This window comes from Colius striatus, chromosome 4 (genome assembly GCF_028858725.1).
Source record: "Colius striatus isolate bColStr4 chromosome 4, bColStr4.1.hap1, whole genome shotgun sequence".
In the NCBI taxonomy this organism is placed as follows: Eukaryota; Metazoa; Chordata; class Aves; order Coliiformes; family Coliidae; genus Colius; species Colius striatus.
This window is the reverse complement of record NC_084762.1, coordinates 89311051-89329209: the sequence shown is the minus strand read 5'-3', so window position 1 is coordinate 89329209 and position 18159 is coordinate 89311051. Positions and strand designations below refer to the sequence as shown.

Genomic DNA, 18159 nt, shown 5'->3' with positions numbered 1-18159 from the left:
ATGCACAGACATTTGTGGTAGTTAGACTGAAAAGAATGTGTCTGCCAGGAATCTTTTCAGATGCATTTTGCAGGAAAAGATCACATTCCTGAGGACCACAGGGAAATGAAAAGAAACTAGTGTTCAGAAGAAAGCAAACAAGGACATGTATTTGCATTTCTGTTATTACTAAACTGGAGAAGACAATAGTTCTAAATCCAAGCAAGAAAATCATCCTGTTTTATATGACTGCAGAGACTCTTAAAAGAATCAGGCATCATGTTTCCATACTCTTGCCATCCATATCACTGGTAATTCACCGTAACTTTTCTGGGTGCAAAGGGAGAAGGCACTAGTAAGAACGTGCATCGCTTTTTGCAACATTAATAGCTGATAGCAAATTAAATTCAATATCCTTTATACTTAAAAGAATAAGGCTTCTTTGATCACTTGGAAAAGCCTTGCCAATGAGAGACAAAAACAATTGCAGAACTAACAAAAACCAAACAAACAATAAAAGGAAATCTGTTGTTTTCACTGTCTTTCAGCCCTCAAAATCTCCATGGAACTCCTCAATTCCTAATTTTGTAATTAATAACAAGTCAAGTGAGAGGATTCATTACTTAGTTGCACAATGAAACAGATATTGCTCACAAGATCAAAACTTTTGTTTATACCTTCAGTGTCTTTTTAACAATCCTGTTGCTAATGTACCCACAGTCCTAAGAGTGAGTTTCTGCCCCCTTTGAAACTGATAGCAAAACTTCTATACAACCAGGGTTTCTCCAAGTCTTTCAGAAAGAACAGATACATCCCTGGAATATCATTAAGGATTTCATTTAAGACTTGAGAAAAACTCATAGTACTGTACAAACTGGGGATTGACCTGCTGGAGAGCAGCTCTGCAGAGAGAGCCCAGGGAGTTCTGGTGGACAGCAAACTAACCATGAGCCATCAATGTGCCCTCATGGGCAAAGAAGGTCAATAGCATCCTGAAATGCATTAAGAAAAGTGTGCCCAGCAGGTCAAGGGAGGTTCTCTTCCCCCTTCACCCTGGTGAGGCCTCATCTGGAGTCTTGTGTCCAGTTCTGGGCTCCTCAGCTCAAGAGGGATAGGAAACTTCTGCAGAGAGTCCAGTGCGGGGCCATCAAGATGATCAGGGCACTGGAGCATCTTCCTTATGAAGAAAGGCTGTGAGAACTGAAGTCATTCAGCCTGGAGAAGAGGAGACTGAGGAGGGATCTCACTACAACTTACAAATATTTAAAAGGTGTACGAAGATGGGGCAACACTTTTTTCTGTACTGTCCAGTGGCAGGACAAGGGGTAACGGGAAGAAAATGGAACACAAAAGGTTCCACTTAAAGAGAAGGAAAAACTATGTTACTGTTCAGATGAGGGAGCCCTGGCACAGGATGCGCAGGGAGAGTGTGGAGTCTTCTCTGGAGGTCTCCAAAACCTGCCTAGACATGTTTCTGTGTGACATGATCTAGGTGGACCTGCTTTAACAAGAGGTTGGACTAGATGATCTCTAGAGGTCCCTTCAAACCTCTACTATCCTATGATTCTATGATTTGATCCAGCTTGATAACCTACACTGAAAATCCCCAGTGGCTACTGGTCATGTATAGAAAGAGTCGGAGGCAATCCACCAACCTGTCGTGGACCAAAAAAATTAGTCTTGCTGTAGAAACTTTGCACACCAGAATGGGTATAACTAAAAATCCATGCTGACAAGAGTCTGGTACAAATATATCACACCTCATCACTCCCACAAAGACTAAAGGGGATATAGAGGAGACAGAAGTGCAGCACCAAGGAGTCTTTAGGGCTTCCCATGGATGCGGTACTTAGCTTGCTTCACTGGCTCTTGCAGACAGTTTCTCCTACTTGCTTCATTCCCCTGTGGAGTAAAGGATCTTCCCAAATGCAACACCAGGAGTTTCCCTCAGGGAAAGAGGTCAGGAAAGAATGCACTTTTCCCTGGCCACAGTTCCACAGTACAGGGAAAGAGAGGGTTTCCGAAACCTCCCTACTTGTAGCAAAACGCCTCTATCTGAAGGGCTGCTGGAACGCAAATTTGGTACATGTATCTCTCTTGAGACATGCATGCAGACCCCTATGAAAGAAAAGTCTGGATCATTTTAATGATCCATGCATTATAGACTATATAATATTCAACCCAGCTAGCAGTTTCCACTTAGGAAGAAACAAAGGTGAGATTCATAGGGCTGAAGGAGGTTAGTGGGTAATGCGTGGGCAGTGCTGCGTCATGGAAGCTCACACAGCACCTATCCACACTGCATTCATCTGTAGCCAAAATGAAGCCATGGTATGACTTTCATAAGCACTTGCACTGATGAAAACAGTGATTCTTTCCTCAGATACACCTATTAACAACTTCTCATCTAAATGAGTAAGGAGTTTGTAGTGCCAGCTCTCTGGTTACTGAATGAGCAACATGCTTTACCGGGAGAGAGCTTTGAACAAAACAGCAAAACAGAAAAGTGAAACAATAACCAATAGCTGCAGCTATAACCCCAAACTAGGTCAAATCCACCCATAGTCACTAGCAGTGAAAACTCAAAAGAATTATAAGACAAAGTATGTAGTTCTGGTATTTGCAAACATGGCAAATATAACCTCTTAAATGTTACAAAGGTACTAAAACGTTCACTAGAGAGACCAAGGATTGCCACTGGACCAACAGAGCCAGAGCTCCACTGGCAGTTGCATTTTCTCTCCATGGCTGTCTCCCTTACATATTCCTCGCTCACACTCAGAATCCAAACATAGTAGAAAGAAAAGTGTTCCCTACTTGCTTAAACAGGTAAATCTAATAAAAGGCAAAATGAAAAAAAATAACTTCAATGACCTGATGGCACTACCACAAAGTTTTAAGAACACATGAATGTGGATTTTCATGTATACATGCCTCTTTGCACAACATAAAATCCTGTATATAGTGGGAATTTGTATAATTGTTAATGGCAATTGGTATTAGGAGGCAGTAAGAGAGCATAAACGCCCTTTTTACACTGGAGAATGGGAAAGCCATGTAAACAGAGAATATGCAAAGATTCAGTCACATTCAGGACAGTAAAGGGGCTTAGAGAATTCAATCTAAACATGGCAAGTCCTTCAGAGAAGCCAGGTTGAGTCACTGAGGAATCAACTAACCATCCTTCTGGTATATTTTCCATACTTCCACATCTTTCTTACAAATCCTGTGCAGTTATCCCTACCTGTCTCTTCCCCACCCTGACATGGGCACAATGGAGCATTAGCAAATTTTCAAGGAAGGAACAGCTGGAAAATGGAGACATGGAGAATCATACCCACATGACATGCCACTGATATTAGCAGGAATTTTAGTACTTAACCTATCTTTATGTATATTTGCAAAACCCAATATCGAGATTTTCATCTGCAAACAGAAGTCTGGTCAGTGCTTTGACGTAGAGGTTTGGGTTTTGTTTGATTTGTCCTTTTGGCTCCAGTCTCTCCTCTTTCTCTTCAGATCAAGTCCCCATCACTTCCTGGCCACTTTTCCAAACAACAGCAAAAAGAATTCTAATCAGTGAAAGACACATTTCTCAAATTTAAAAATAGCTCTTTTTTGTTCATCTGGGTTTTTTTTTTCATTAGAAACAGAAGTGTTACAAAATCCAATTTAGCCCACAGTTGTGTTTGTTCTAGAAATCCATGACTTACCAGTACTAAGGAAGCCAAAAATGCCAACCCTGTAGTTTGCCATCACAACAATGATGTTACTGATGGCAGCTAGGTATGATCCATCTATGGTTGTCTTTCCCGTCTCAGCATTATAACTCCCTCCGTTGTGGAAGAACAGCAACACTGACATGTTTTTGACCTGTTGTGATAACAAGATGGTTAATATTCCTGTAGTCAACTGCTTTTGGAGGTCATAGAGGAAAAGAAAAGCATCTTCCCCATTAAAATTATCTAAGCTAATCATAGCAGCAGGTCAAGGGTGGTTCTTCTCCCTCTCTGCTCTGCCCTGGTGAGGCCTCATCTGGAGTCCTGTGGCCAGTTCTGGGCTCCTGAGCTCAAGAGGGACAGGGAACTGCTGGAGAGAGTCCAGTGCAGGGCCACCAAGATGATCAGGGGAATGGAACATCTTTCATATGAGGAAAGACTGTGGGAACTGGGGCTGTTTAGTCTGGAGAAGAGGAGATTGAGGGGAGATTTTATTAACATTTATAAATATCTATAGGGTGGGTGTCAGGAGCTTGGGACATCCCTTTTTTCTATAGTAGCTAGCAACAGGACAAGGGGCAATGGGATGAAGCTGGAACACAAAAAGTTCCACTTAAATATAAGAAAAAACTCTTTCACTGTTCAGATGAGGGAGCCCTGGCACAGGCTGCCCAGAGGGGTTGTGGTGTCTCCTTCCTTGGAGGTCTTCAAGACCTGCCTGGACATGTTCCTATGCCACCTGATCTAGGTGACCCTGCTTCTGCAGGGGGGTTGTACTAGATGATCACTAAAAGTCCCTTCCAACCCCTACCATTCTATGATTCTATGACTTCACTATTGGGCACATCGCTGCAACAAGTCTGGTTTACATAAACACACAGGAAAAGTTCAATCAAATGGGAAATAGGAGAAGGAAAAGGCCAGTTGGGTTGCATCATCTTGAGCAGGACTAACTCAGTAGCTGTGTAGGATTGCTTCCTACTCTCTAATTCTTCAACACTTAAACTAGACTACCTAGTCTGAAAAATCTCACTTGACAAGAGCTTATCATTGCTCCTTCTATGGAAGTCTTCCTCTATTAGATATACAGAGGGGTCCTGCAGAGGGATCTTTGTCTCTGCATGCAAGAGACTCACTTCTCACGAAGCACAGAAGGGATTTGGCTCAGAAGAGTTCAGAAAGGTTTCCAGGGTACAAAGGAGCTACAGTGGGCTGCTCTCTATGTTAGAACTCCTTGAAAAGCCAAACAGTTTTGCTCAGAAACTGAGGCTTCTTCCCAAAGCAACACCAGAGCTGTGTAGATCCTCTCTGAACACACAAGCAGGGCTGCAGGCAGGCTGCTGCATGAGCTGCACGAAAGCAGAACTGCCCCAAGAGACCTCAGCATTTACCAGCAGATTACAGTTCTGTCAAGATGCCGCTCAGAAGAAATACCAGTGAAACATACAAAGGGATTTTGGTTTGAGGGTTTTTTCTTCTTTTTTTTTCTCCCTTCCAGATGCCTAAAGTAAAATAACCTACTCCAATGACAGAAAGGTTCTTTCAAAGTGTAACTTTGATTTTTCTTTCAGCACCCTCATCCTCTCTTGCCCACTTTAGGACTACCCTGAAGGAGGTTTCTCTCTCCCCTCTCAGAAGCAGGTCACAGCCACCCACCCATCCCGCTTTCTGCTTTGGCAGATGATGATGTTTTTCAAAGAAGGGCTGGTGGCCCCTGCAGTAGCATCAAAGTACATCTGAGGTTTGTTTTCCCCTGAAGCTAGAGGGCATTGGGCTCTGTTGCTGCTATTTTCTGGATGGAGCTTAGCTGAACACAGCAGTCCCATCTGCTCTGGCAAAGGATGTCTCCAGCAAAATGCAACCTGCTGTAGGGGAAAAGCAACAGCGACACAATGGTCACAGCCTCCTGCAAAACTACAAGAGAGGAGGAAAAATCCCCTCAGCTGCCCTTAATTTGTCATGATTGTGTACACTCCTCACTTATCTATCTGGAGAACCACTTCAGAGGCTTCTTGTGAACACAGCAATATTACCAAGAAAACCCCAGAAATTGCAAGCACTAAAACATGCTGCTGTCTGTCAGGAACTTCTATCCCTGAATAGAAATTGCCCAATTCACAGTGCCTTGTCCCTGGTTCCCATTTCTATAACATATGCAGCACAGAGAAAAAAAAAAACCCAAAGAATCTGTTTCCACATGGAAAGTCATTCTAAAATACAACCACACTAAGCCATGTCAGTCAATATGATACTAAATGTGATGTTGAGTCTGCTTTGTCCCCCCAGGTCAGCAAGATTAAGCCTGAGGTTCAAACTAGACATTTGCCATGTGTTCCCAGCTTGCACAGCACTGTGACCTCCAGTTGCCCTGTTAGTTATATATTGTGTTATGCTGAGCAACTCTACACAATGCTGTAGTGATGAAAAGCTTAAGAAAGGCAAAAATGGGAGCCTGCTGCAACAGATATGGAGCAATCCAGGGTAAGATTTAGTACTGGGGAGGTACCTAGTGCCAAGTGTCCGAATATGCCATTCAATTCTCTTGTCTGCATTGAGCAAGGATAGATTCCTCTCCTATGTAAAGCTAAATAATCACGAAAAATAATTTGGGTTTTAATCCCAAAGGATTTCAATCTCAGAGTTCATGGACTTGGGCCTGTTGGATGAAGGCTGCTTAACATCATTGCCCTCCCATTTCTTGTTAGCCATTTTAACAGCATAGCACAATTATTTTCATGCTGTAATGGAACTATGCCTCACAATATGAGATATTTCATGTTACCCATTTATCTATATATATTTGGTAGCTAATTAATTTTTTACTCTACATTAGCTGCTGGATAATTTATTTTAATATAAGTGAATCTCCCCAAGCCCTACTCTCAATCAAACCACTGCAATTAAATCTGTGAGGCAGAAAAATTGTGACACTTTAACTAAAGTCTTCTGGAGCCAGTCCTTTCACTCAGCACCACTTGGTACCAGACCCAGAATCAACACCACCAACATCAGTGCCAGGCTGCAATGGGGCACAAGCCCTTGCAGGCAATCCACAGCTGCCACGTGGCTACTGCCCAGTGCAGGGTTTTGGTCCATATTTAGTAACAAGATGTAGTTGAATTTTGAAGTGCAAAGACTTCCAGTTGGGGAACAGCCAGATGGCTCCCTGTCTTAGTTTAGCTAGTGCAGGTATGTCTTCTGAGGAGCCAGCATCATCTCATGCCTGCAGGGGCTTAGGTTCCATATGTAAACTCCCCAAGACAGAGAGAAGCTTGGCGTGCACCAGAAAGCTCTAAGTCAGCAGGAAGTCTGAAAGGCTTCACATTATTCAGAACCATCTTCTCCATCCTTCTGTAAAAAACTTGTTGAGCTGCTTGGCAGGGCTAGATTTAAACTCTACCAAGCTAGGCAGCCTCCAGTGCTATTACCACTGTAAAATATTGCTCCCTAAAGAATTGAGCAGAACAGGGATGACGCGATAAGGATGAGAATAAAACTTGCTGGGGATGGGAGAAGAGGAAAGAGAGTACACTTTCTATTCTTATTTAATGAAGAGTTTTGGCTGATTCGAATCCTTTATAAAAGAAGCTGAAGCACAGCTTTGCTTTGCTAGTGACAGGTGGTGATGGTTATAGGTGGAAAAAAGTCTCTCAGAAGTGCCAGTTTTATTTGGAGGGTTATGTGGTTCACATAGCTATGGAAGCAATATGAGGTGAGGTCATTCACTTTCTTCACTGCTTGACACTTGAAGAGTCCTTTGGTGACAAGCAGCAGTCCCCACACACAATGCTTGTCTCCAGGCACAAAGTGCTCCTTAATGACCTCTGCTTTTGCTGCTTTCTAGATTTTATAGCCAGTATTAACTAGTTAATTTATCTTTCCACGGGCTGAAAATACATAACTATAGCTCTCTGTGTGTAAAAACATAGAGCTCACCACAAAAAAGAAACAGGAAAATGCCATGCCTTCTGCTCCCAGGTACTTCTGCAAAAACAGAAGTTTTGGTTCTCTCTTGGGCCAGACTTACGCATGCGAAACCGATTGACTTGATCAGACCCACTTCTGCCTTGTACATCAACAAAAGACAGGAGAGATCCAGTTCTTGGTACCACTAAAGCAAAAGACAAGCCTATTTAGCCTATCAGATGGTAGAAAATACAGGGCTTTCAAATAAGCTATCTTGAAAACAGCATTTGAGCAGGGATGGCAAACTGCCTAGGACAGTGAGCTGATGTTTTCAATAAGTGATGACTGCACTAAAGAAAAAAAATGATGGTCTGGTGCTACAGGGAGAAAACAGAGTGCTGGTGTTTCTGGTGACTAAAAGGACCCGCAAGGGACTCTGTGTGCTGCTGTCAGAGAGCTAGACCAGCTCTTTGCAATATGACAGGCTCATAAATTTCTATTACTTATACTGTCACTTTCTGAAAATTACAAGTAAAAAAAAAGTTCTATTCCTGTATCCTGGGCCCACTCTTGGATGGGATTCACATGTTATTCAACATCTTTATCCCCAGCCCTGCAGGGGTTTGGCCAATCATCTAAGCTTGGATCTAACGTGAAGCTTTATTTTGTATCTGTTTAGAATGAGAAACTCAAGAGTTTTCAAATGACAATTTCTCAGATTGTACCACTGGCCCAGTCATCTTTAAAACATCTGTAATTTTCATGCTCTGCAAGCTGGGCACAAATCTAGCAATGCTTGCTAACCTCATTCCTCAACAGAGCTCCCACAGATGTCAACAGGGGAACGATGAAGATGAGGGTGAAAAAAACCCTCATCTGCTGCTGCTCGACTGGTGGTAAGTGTTGATGTGACTTGTTGTATTGCATTATGTATTGCATGGACAAAAGGTCTCCTTTCAGGGACATTGGCATTTCTGCCCTTAATTTCTCCTCTTTTGCTGCCACCTTCTTCTTGTGTTTTGTTTCTCTCTTTGTCTCTCTCTTATTTCCAGGGTTTTAATTTTCTACTCTCCTAGTTACCCAAACACAGCCCTCTGAAAGCCTGTAGGGAATACTCTTGAACCAGTACAAAGAACAGAGTGCCTAATTTAACCTTGCAGGGCTTTGAGAACACCACATAAAAACCAAACATTCCTGCCAATTAAAAGTATGCTGAAAAGAGACAATGCTCGGCTAAGAAAAAATCCAGCTCGTCTCCTACTTACAGTAGTGGCAGGAACAAAGACATTCAGATACAGGCAGTCTTCACTGACAGAGTATGATGGGGCTTCTCCATCTCCTGGCTGCCAACAAGCTGCCCTAGAGACAGGAACAGAGAAAATGACAATAAAAAGGCTTGCAATTTTTTTTCCACTGCTGCTATTTCCTTATATTTTGATGTATTACATTTATAAAACATTTAAATCTGTAGATCTCAATCACATTTAAAACTATGCCTCAGTAACAAATACATGGGTTTGTATACATCCATAGAAAAGCAAAAAACACTTTGCATTTTCATGCCTAGAATCTTTCTCTCAGAAAAATCGGCCTCCTTTAAAAAAAAAAGATTAGAACTTGAAAACAAAACATCAGAAAACTCACACTGTACATGAACTGCATAAAATTAGCACCAGACGTAAGAGCAGGACTTGGGGTCTTAAGCACAGGTCTCCCCCTGCTACTGCCTGCACACCTCTGTAACCCATCCTTTTGCTGAAATGCCAGTTATTTACTTTAATTTCGAATAGCCTGTGAGCTGCATTTATTTATACTCATTTTATTTCCTAATGATCTGGGGGAAAATATGTTAAAGATTTTAACTCACTTTAAAAAAATCTGTTTGCTCTACGCATATTAGCATACCATTAACAATGCCCAGCAGTGTCAAGGCAGCCTCTCAGGAGGAATTCAGCCAGCTACTGACATACAGAAAATAATTTTCTCATTATCATCTGTATGATATTCATATGCTCAAGTTCTCTCCACAACAAGGATCAAGCGGATCAGTTGAGATATAAGCTATTTTGAAATCAGTTCCTTCTCTTCACAGTCATGTTTATATCACACAAGACACTATGGAAAAGATAGTTACATCTCAGAGATTTATTTCTCAATTGTAGTTTTTCAATGTCCTTAAAAAATTTACACTGAAGCATATCATCTCCAATCAAAACTTCTACAGCCATTTTGGGCAGACAAAATACAAGTTCCTAGGTAGAAAACCCCACAGGACAAGAGATGTAATGCTATTAACCATACAGCTCTCTATGGGCCAGCAGGTATCATCACCTATGGTTATTTTTTGATTACTATTTTTTTGGCAACTCATCCAGTTTTCATCACCTCGAGCTCCCAGGAGCTCTCCATGCCAGGATGGACTCCAGGGAAAGGCTGCCACCTGCTGAGGGAAGTCCACAGTTCCTTCAGAAGAGGAAGGCTGCAACAGCTGGGCAGGTTTTTTGGTTGATTTGTGGGGGTTTAAAAACTTTCATCAGCTCCAGGCTGATAAAAGAACATTTTTCTTACATTAGTGAGACCACTGGGCTAAAGTGAATTTCTTATATACAAATATTGTGCAACACCAAGAGAATCCTAAAAAATGGAGATGTTAACACTTTCTACACATATAGAGTGAAGTCCCTCTGTTTCTCCAAGTGCACTTCCATAGTGTTAAGCTCAAGGACTTATTGTTTTAACCTTGAATGAATAATAGAAAATAATGGTAAAGTTCTTCATTGGTCTAAGGAAGCTTTGAAAATCTCATCCAGGCTGCTTATTGCAACACCAGGTCTTCAAAGACAGAGCGCAGAGGCTTTTACCAAAGCCCTAGCAGACACCATGGTTCAAGTGTTAACCTCATGTCGTTGTGCACCTAGGGAAACAAAAAAGCCACATTTCACCAGATCCCTCCAACTCACATGAGGCTGCTGTTGGGAATTAGAATAACTCCACAGTAAAATATTAGAACTGTGCAAAATTGGGATGAAGTGAGGCTTGATAAAGCTGAACTATATTAGTGTTGAGGACTGAGGTCACAAGCTTCAGGGTGACAAAGAGTCTGGTACTAACAAGATAAACTAGAAGAAGGGGAAGGAAATTGACTTGCTTGAAGTTAAGGAGACTGACAACACTGAGGACATCCAAGTTCAGATAAGAGTATTACAAAAGTACATGGGTAGAAACTCTGACTTCTCAGATAAGCAATAGAAACCGACTTCTGAGATAAGGACGGAAACAGCTGGAGACAGAGAAAGGAACAAGAAGACCCCAGACTCAAATAGTACAATTAGTCTGAGTTGTTGCAAGAGGAGAGAGGAACTAAGATTGTAGCTATATAATAGCACAGTATATAATTTGTTGTTTTGAGATGGCTCTCAAGAGGGGGTCCAACTTGAGCTGTAACAAACCAACTCTGTGGCAGAGTCTAGTTACAGTTAGTGGATAAGATTTGTCACAGCCTTTTCTAGAAACCTCTGGAGACAAATGCTGACTGGTCTCTAAATCCACAGCCTCTGTGTGTGTTTCCACCAAAGCAGGTGATGATTCTTGTCAGGCCTGCGGGGTGCCATCCTCAGAGCTCCATTGCTACATCTATCACTTCCTTATCCACATAGAGTCTTGGTTAGGTCAGATAGCTCAAGTAGTTCATCACTAATCACATGAGAAACATTCCCAGTGCCAAGAATTGGACAGGACTACAAAGTCAGTTGTGGCTGGAAGGATAACACAGGTTCTCAATAGACCTCAGGTTTGTATTAGCTGCCTTAGAATCTCCTGGGTCACTAAACCTCAGCTTATAGTCTCATTTCAACTCCCCAATAGAAAGCTCTCAGAGTCCTTCCACTAGACTCTTCTTCTGACTGTTGTCCACTTTCCATCTCTTGTTTCTGTCTTCAGGTTTATTTTTTTTTCAGCTCTTCGTGTCTGCCATGAAACAAACTGCTTTTTATTGATAGGAACAGGATCAGGTACCAGCTCTCCTGTATTGACTTCTCGTATACATGTGCAGCATGACTCGCTCAAATGAGTTTCATGAGCTCTGTAGCTTTGTTTTCTATTATGAGAAGCAAAGATGCACTGTGAGAAAGGTGCTATAAAAACCATTTCCATGTCTTATTTCTTGGTGTTGCTGCATTTTTATATTCTGTAGCACAGATATGCTAAGTAGTGTCAATTGAACCCTCTAGTCTTTAAGAGGTACACATTGACAAAATGTTGTTTGTGTTTCCCAATGTAATAAAATTAAGACTTAGATTGCAAGACTAAATGAAACACAGACATGCATCCTAAGGCTCTGACCACTGAGTGCCTCCAGCTTCAAATCACCAGTGATGTCTCTACAGTCTTGGAGAACCCAGGTCAGCTAATGGGAAACATTAGATTTAGGGACTTAAGAGAAATTCAGCCCATCTGCTAATACAGTTCCTAGCACTCATTTCCTCTTAAAGCATTACCTAAAATGTTTGTAACTTCTGTACATGTGTCCAAGCCATTTAGCAAGTATTTGCCTTTTTAACAGTTTTTGGACAAAAAAGACAATCTGGGTCCTTCAGCCTGATCTCCTAGACAATACTAGGCAGAGAATTTCTATGAGGTCTACAGCTTCTGGGTTAAAGTGCGCCTGTTTGGTTAAATATTCTACAATTATATTTGTATCAATATTATAAATACCTGTGTAAACGCACAGAACGAAAATGGTCTGAGAGCAGACAGGGTGGAGAGTTGTGCATAGATTTAAAGGGATTGGACTAGATCTTTCGAGGTCCCTTCCAGCCTTTGTGATTCTATGATTTATTGGAAGCTGTCTTTTTTCTTGAGGAGCAAGCACATTAACATATAGGCAGAGAAATGATTCCTTTTTGCTAAACAAAGTGTTAAACTTGTATTAATCTGTACACTATAGGTTCTTTTCCAAGAAAGGATGTGAATATCATTGTCATCACTCCAGCTACTTTCATACACCTAGATGGACAAGCACTTCTGCAGATGATCAAAGGGGTTTCTTACCGAGGCACAGTCGCATTCCAGGTTTCCACCCAAGTAAAGGGCTCTGGAGGACTGAAGCGCTTTTCTGCAAGGGGAGGTGCAGCAAAGGGGATCCCCAGGAACTGGCTGATGTTTCTCCACTCTGAGCCAACACGGATCACCTGGGATTTGCCCACCAGATCTCCATGAGATGGGATGTACACAGATGGGGTTAAACTCGATTCAGAAATGGGCAGGAATAAATCTATCAGAGCAGGAACAGAGGAAAAACGATTTGCTCTTTCAAGTTAGTACCATTTCAAAAATGAAAAGTTATTCCATTTCCCTTAATTTAAAAGTGTTGGGTGTTTAATTCACTTCTTTAAATGAAACATAGGTTAGTGGTATTTTCTTTCTACAGAAAGAAATGAGTGGTGTTAGTTAATGGATATGAACATTTAACTTTCCAAATCCTTACTCAACCACTTCTCCCAGAACAGACATCCCATTAGAATATAAATCTGACCATTTGTGCAAAAAGGGAGAGATTTTCAGACTTATCCCCAACCCCAGCTCTAAAAAGCACAATGTTAAACCTCTAAACATTTACAGCAGGTAAGAGAGAGGAAAGATAGCCACACAGCTCATTGGTTTGGGCTCTCATCAGGAAAGACTTGCACATCAGTTCCCTTTCAAGTAGCTGTTTCACCACATGAGACAGAGGAGATTCAACAAAAGGCAATGAGCACATATCCATGACCAAATCCACTACAGTCTTGTGTAGGGATAGATATTCTTGAGTGGGAAACACCCATGCAAGTGTTCACTTTAGATCAGGAACATAAGTGCCTTGTATATGCCAGAGAGGGTATGCAAAAGTGTAGAATACCAGAGGGCCTTCATCACCTTCTCTTTCTCTACACTCTGTTGTGAATATCACCATTTTCTCAAACAGAACTTCTGTCAGTATCCACATTTTAGATCAAATATCATTGCTATCTGAATTTATTTTTTTGCTTGCAGAAAATTATGAAATATTAGCAGGTTATATTCATTGGATCCATTTTTTTTCTTGTTTTTCATGTAAGGATTATCTGAATCATTTGCTATCTATTCAAAAAAACAGGGTTTTTTTCCCTAATGCCTTAGTTTAAAACAGATATAGGTGATATCTCATACTATTTTGAAACCCTGTATTTGATAGGCAGGAGCCAAATTCTAAGTCATGTGACTAAAATTGAAACTGCAAAAATACACAAACACACAAATCTTTCTTTCCTTCCTCTTGTTACCTGGTTTCTAATGACTTCTAATAGAATAATCAATATCACATAAAAAGAAAGCAGTCTCTTTTAAAATGAAAGGGGGAAAAAAAATCACCAAAACTTACAAATAAGTACAAAACTTAAATTCCTCTTAAATAAATTCTGCTTCTTTAAAATATTAGTTCATCTTGGTTAAGAGTTTTTTTCTTGTTTATTTTTTTTTGTTTATTGTCTCTAGACATGGTCTTGTTTCTTGTTCTTATGACTTTCAATTGACAATGGGTTTACATCAGTCCCTGTTTTATTCTTAGAGTTTAAAAGGAAGAACATAGAGAAACATCTTGTGCAGATGAAAAAGAAGGTGATGGATTTTCATTATTGGGTTTTTTGGTCGATTTTACCATTCTGCATTTTCCAAAACATCTTTCATAAACTAGACTTCCTTTATTACTCCTGCTTCTACACTAGATGGTAACAGTATGATTTCAGGCATTTTTATTAAAAATATTTGGGGACATTTTCCCATCCTGCCTGGCTATAACTCCACTGAAATAGGAATGGGTAATTGTCCAGGAGATATCCATATTGTTTGAAGTCTAGTGAGGATTTCCTCACTCTTCCATTCACAAGAATTGTGCACAGCCATCACAGTTGAGTTTTTTCACAGCCTTAACCTGCTCTTACCTTGTCTCCTATAGATATATGTAGCTGGCTCTTTGAGTAAGACACGGCAGCTGTGCCCTTGCAGGCCATGTGTACAGATCTGTGTATCAGGGTAGAAAAGGCATCTTATTTCTGAAGGCTGGATTTCCAGTGTAACCACTATACATGACTGGTTATTTGAACAAGCTGTGAGATGAAACATGAAGAAAAAGAGCAGATAAAAACATATTCTTATTTTGTATGGCATTGTTATAAGATGCTTAAAAGAAAAGCTTTATAACAGGTCAAGCAACAAAGATATGCAGTAGCTCTAAAGCAGAATGAGGCAGAAATGTCCTCAGATTCCCAGAACAATCTTCAAAATAGCCAAAGTACAAAAGGTTATATTTTCTTCAAAATGGATCAATATAGCAAAAAAACTATCATATGATTTAGAAGAAGAAAAACATTTTCTAATAAAGTATTGAGAACTTCAGCTGAATTCACACAGTCCCCAGGGAGAGATTTCAGAATAAATGATCCTCTCATTCATCCCAGCTTGTACAAAGGTGGGTATCCAACACTTTTCTTTTAGAAAGGCTCCTTCAAACAGTTCCAGGAAAAGGAAAAGGGATAAGTGACACTGCTGACTCTCATAAGTTGAGGACCATTCCAAGGACCATATTTTCCTTTTGGAACTTCTTATTTCTATGACTCTGCAGCATTAAGAATTTGCCAGTCATGTGAAGTTAAAGGGCTCTTTGCTGTCTTGTCAAACTATTGATTAAAGCAGTTCCCTTTTCTGTTCCCTACAGTCCAAGCCCCTGCTTCATCCCAACTCTCAGTTAAGCTGCCCTCACACACCACATCTATAGGTTACTTTAGATAATGGTAAGTGGTTCTAACATCTGTCTCACTCAATGAGTGTTGTGGTTTAGGCCTATCCAGGGACAAAAGACCACGAATAGACACAAATACCAAAGACTTAAGAATTGTCAAAGGGCAGGGAGATGTTAATTGCTGCTTATGGTCCCAGACAAAACAGAGCAGGCTACTTGACTTGGGGAAGAAAACAGAAAATAATTTAATCCACCACCAACTAAAGCATGACCATAAAACCCCAAAACATGACCAACACAAAACAACACAGAGTGGTACAATGATGAAGAGCACAACCAGCCCTTTAAGACCATTTTATCCCCACTCCTCCCCTTCACCTGGGCTCAGAGTCCTGATTCCAGTGTCTTTTACTCCTCCCCCACTGAACAGCTCAGGGGGGCAGGAATGGGGGTTTCAGTCAGTCTATTCCTGATAGCTTCTGCCATTTGCCTCTCTTCAGGGTAGGTGGGCTCAGCATCAGTCCTCTCTGCACCTCCATGGGATACTTCACACTCACAGCAGCCCTGCACGGGCTGCTCCAAAGTGCATTTATCCCAAAGGCTGTAGCTCCTCTCTGCCTCTCGTGTTGGTCTGCTCTGTGGTGCACAGGCTCTCCAGCACGGCCTGGGCCATGGCCACCTCCCCACACACTTTCTGCCTGTCTGGGTGCACTCAGTCCTGCCATTGCCCTCCATGGGTTGCAGGGGTACAGCCTGTGCTCTCATCACAGCTTGAAGAGAGGTCTCTGGTCCGGTGGTGCTCCTCCTTCCTTCCTCCTTCTCTGACTGTGGGGGTCTGCAAGTCATCTCCATCTTGTACCACTTCTCCAGCCCCTCCCAAGCACTTCAAATTCCTGTCCCTAAATAGTGCTGGCAGAGGCATCAGATTGGCCCAGCTGGGCTGGAGGTGGGTGTGAACCCAAGAGCTGGGGGAAAATCTGAGAACTCTTTACCAGGTCTTCACTGCAGTGCCCTCCCCCTGTTGCCAAGCAAAAGCAGCTCCTCACAAAACCATGACACTGAGTTTTCCTCACCTGTTCTTTAGAAAATAATTACATCATCCCTTTAATTATTTGATACAGTATTCTTCAGTTTTACAGTGTCTGGAGACACAAGAGATCTCTGTACCCAAGAGGTGTCACTATATGGCCTTTTATGTCTATTGTATTTTACATTAAAGAAAGTATTTCAGGTCCTTTCTCTCAAATTCAGAAACACTGGCGTAGTTTTTAAAAATAAGTAAAATCCGTGTATCTATGTCAGAAAGGGATGGGGAATGGGGGAGAGAGGCAGGACAGAGGAGGAATTTGTCTTGTTTTTTCAGACTCACAAGATAATAACATCAGCATTTTCTGTAAATCTATGAATAACCGTTCCTTACCGGACAGACAGAAGTCTCTGGCTGTGGAGAAGTCATTGGATATATCTCTACTAACTTGCACAACTTCAAAGTTTGAGATGGATGAATCCAAGAGAACAGAGGATGTATTTAAGGGTTGCCATATATCCAAATATTCTGTAAAATGAATCATGTAAAAAAAGAATATAACTAGAGGAATCTGTAAAAACTTCAAAGAAAAGTAAAAACATTCAGCAGGTCTTCAATGAAAGACTTTGCATCAGCTGGAAATAAATGAACTATAATATTCTAAGACCTCTGATTGACTAGAGGTTTCAATCTCATTTTCAGATGTCCCATACAATTAGGTTTCCAAAATTGTTTTGTTAACAAAGAGCTAAATTTGGAGCAGCTCCATCCAGGTTTGCATGTAAAGCCAATTTAAGGAAAAGGTTTTGGAACAGGCCTGATTACATTAAAGAACATGAGTCATAATGCTTGCACACAAGTTCCTGAGCAAGTACAGCCAGCAACTCTTTGGAAAGCAAATGGGGACCTTGCATGTGACTGAGCACTTGCACAGCCTTTGACAGAAATCCACATCTGTATTTAAAACAGGAACTGGTTTCCTAAGGTAGGTTTCATCTCAATCATCTGCAAAGTAGATGACCACATCTGAGTTAATTACACTGTACTTCTTGTACTACCAGGAGGAGCAGACAGTTTTCCTATACTATATCCTGCTGTAGGTCTTTGTTTTAGGATGGGAGAAATCACCCCCAGGAACACATTGATTACATGAACCATACATCCATGTCATCTGTACAGAGAACCTCATACGAGCAGCTGAAATGCAGATGTCTGTGTTGCCTGTATATATCTACATGCAGAGAACAAGTCCAAACTTTACAGACTAAGTGAAAATAAGACAATGGCTTTTGCAAACGTTAGATTTTGCATTCACTTCCCTTACAAGCAATTGACTAAACTCATAAAGACGCACATGGAATCATAGAATCGTTTCAGCTGGAAGAGACCTTTAAGATCATTGAGTCCAGCCTTTGTCCAAGCCCCATCAACCACTAGACCATTTCCCTAATTACAACATCCGCCCATCTCTTAAATGCTTCCAGGGATAGTGACTGTAGCACCTCCCTGGGCAGCCCATTCCAGTGCCTGACAATCCTTTCAGCAAATAAATTCCTCCTCATATCCAGCCTGAACCTCCCCTGGTGCAACTTGAGGCCGTTTCCTCTTGTTCTGTTGCTTGTTACAACTACTTTGGTAGGTAGTTGTAGAGAGAAATAAGGTCTCCCCTGAACCTTCTTTTCTCCAGGCTAAACAGCCCCAGATCCCTCAGCCATTCCTCATCTGAGATGTGCTCCAAATCCTTTCCTAGCTTGGTTCTTGTTTTAAAAAAAAAG

The 18159-nt window shown here is 41.3% G+C and overlaps 1 protein-coding gene across 1 annotated transcript in view; it reads right to left on the bottom strand.

Annotated features, from left to right (window-relative positions):
• TG (thyroglobulin) overlaps positions 1-18159 on the bottom strand; it is a 166665-nt gene that overhangs the window by 72946 nt on the left and 75560 nt on the right. Inside the window, exons 36-40 of the mRNA XM_061995899.1 lie at positions 16778-16912; positions 14561-14725; positions 12654-12876; positions 8870-8963; positions 3693-3852 (exon numbers count right to left, since the gene is read on the bottom strand). Of these exons, the coding sequence (XP_061851883.1) occupies positions 3693-3852; positions 8870-8963; positions 12654-12876; positions 14561-14725; positions 16778-16912 (777 nt within the window). The remainder of the gene's footprint in view (positions 1-3692; positions 3853-8869; positions 8964-12653; positions 12877-14560; positions 14726-16777; positions 16913-18159) is intronic.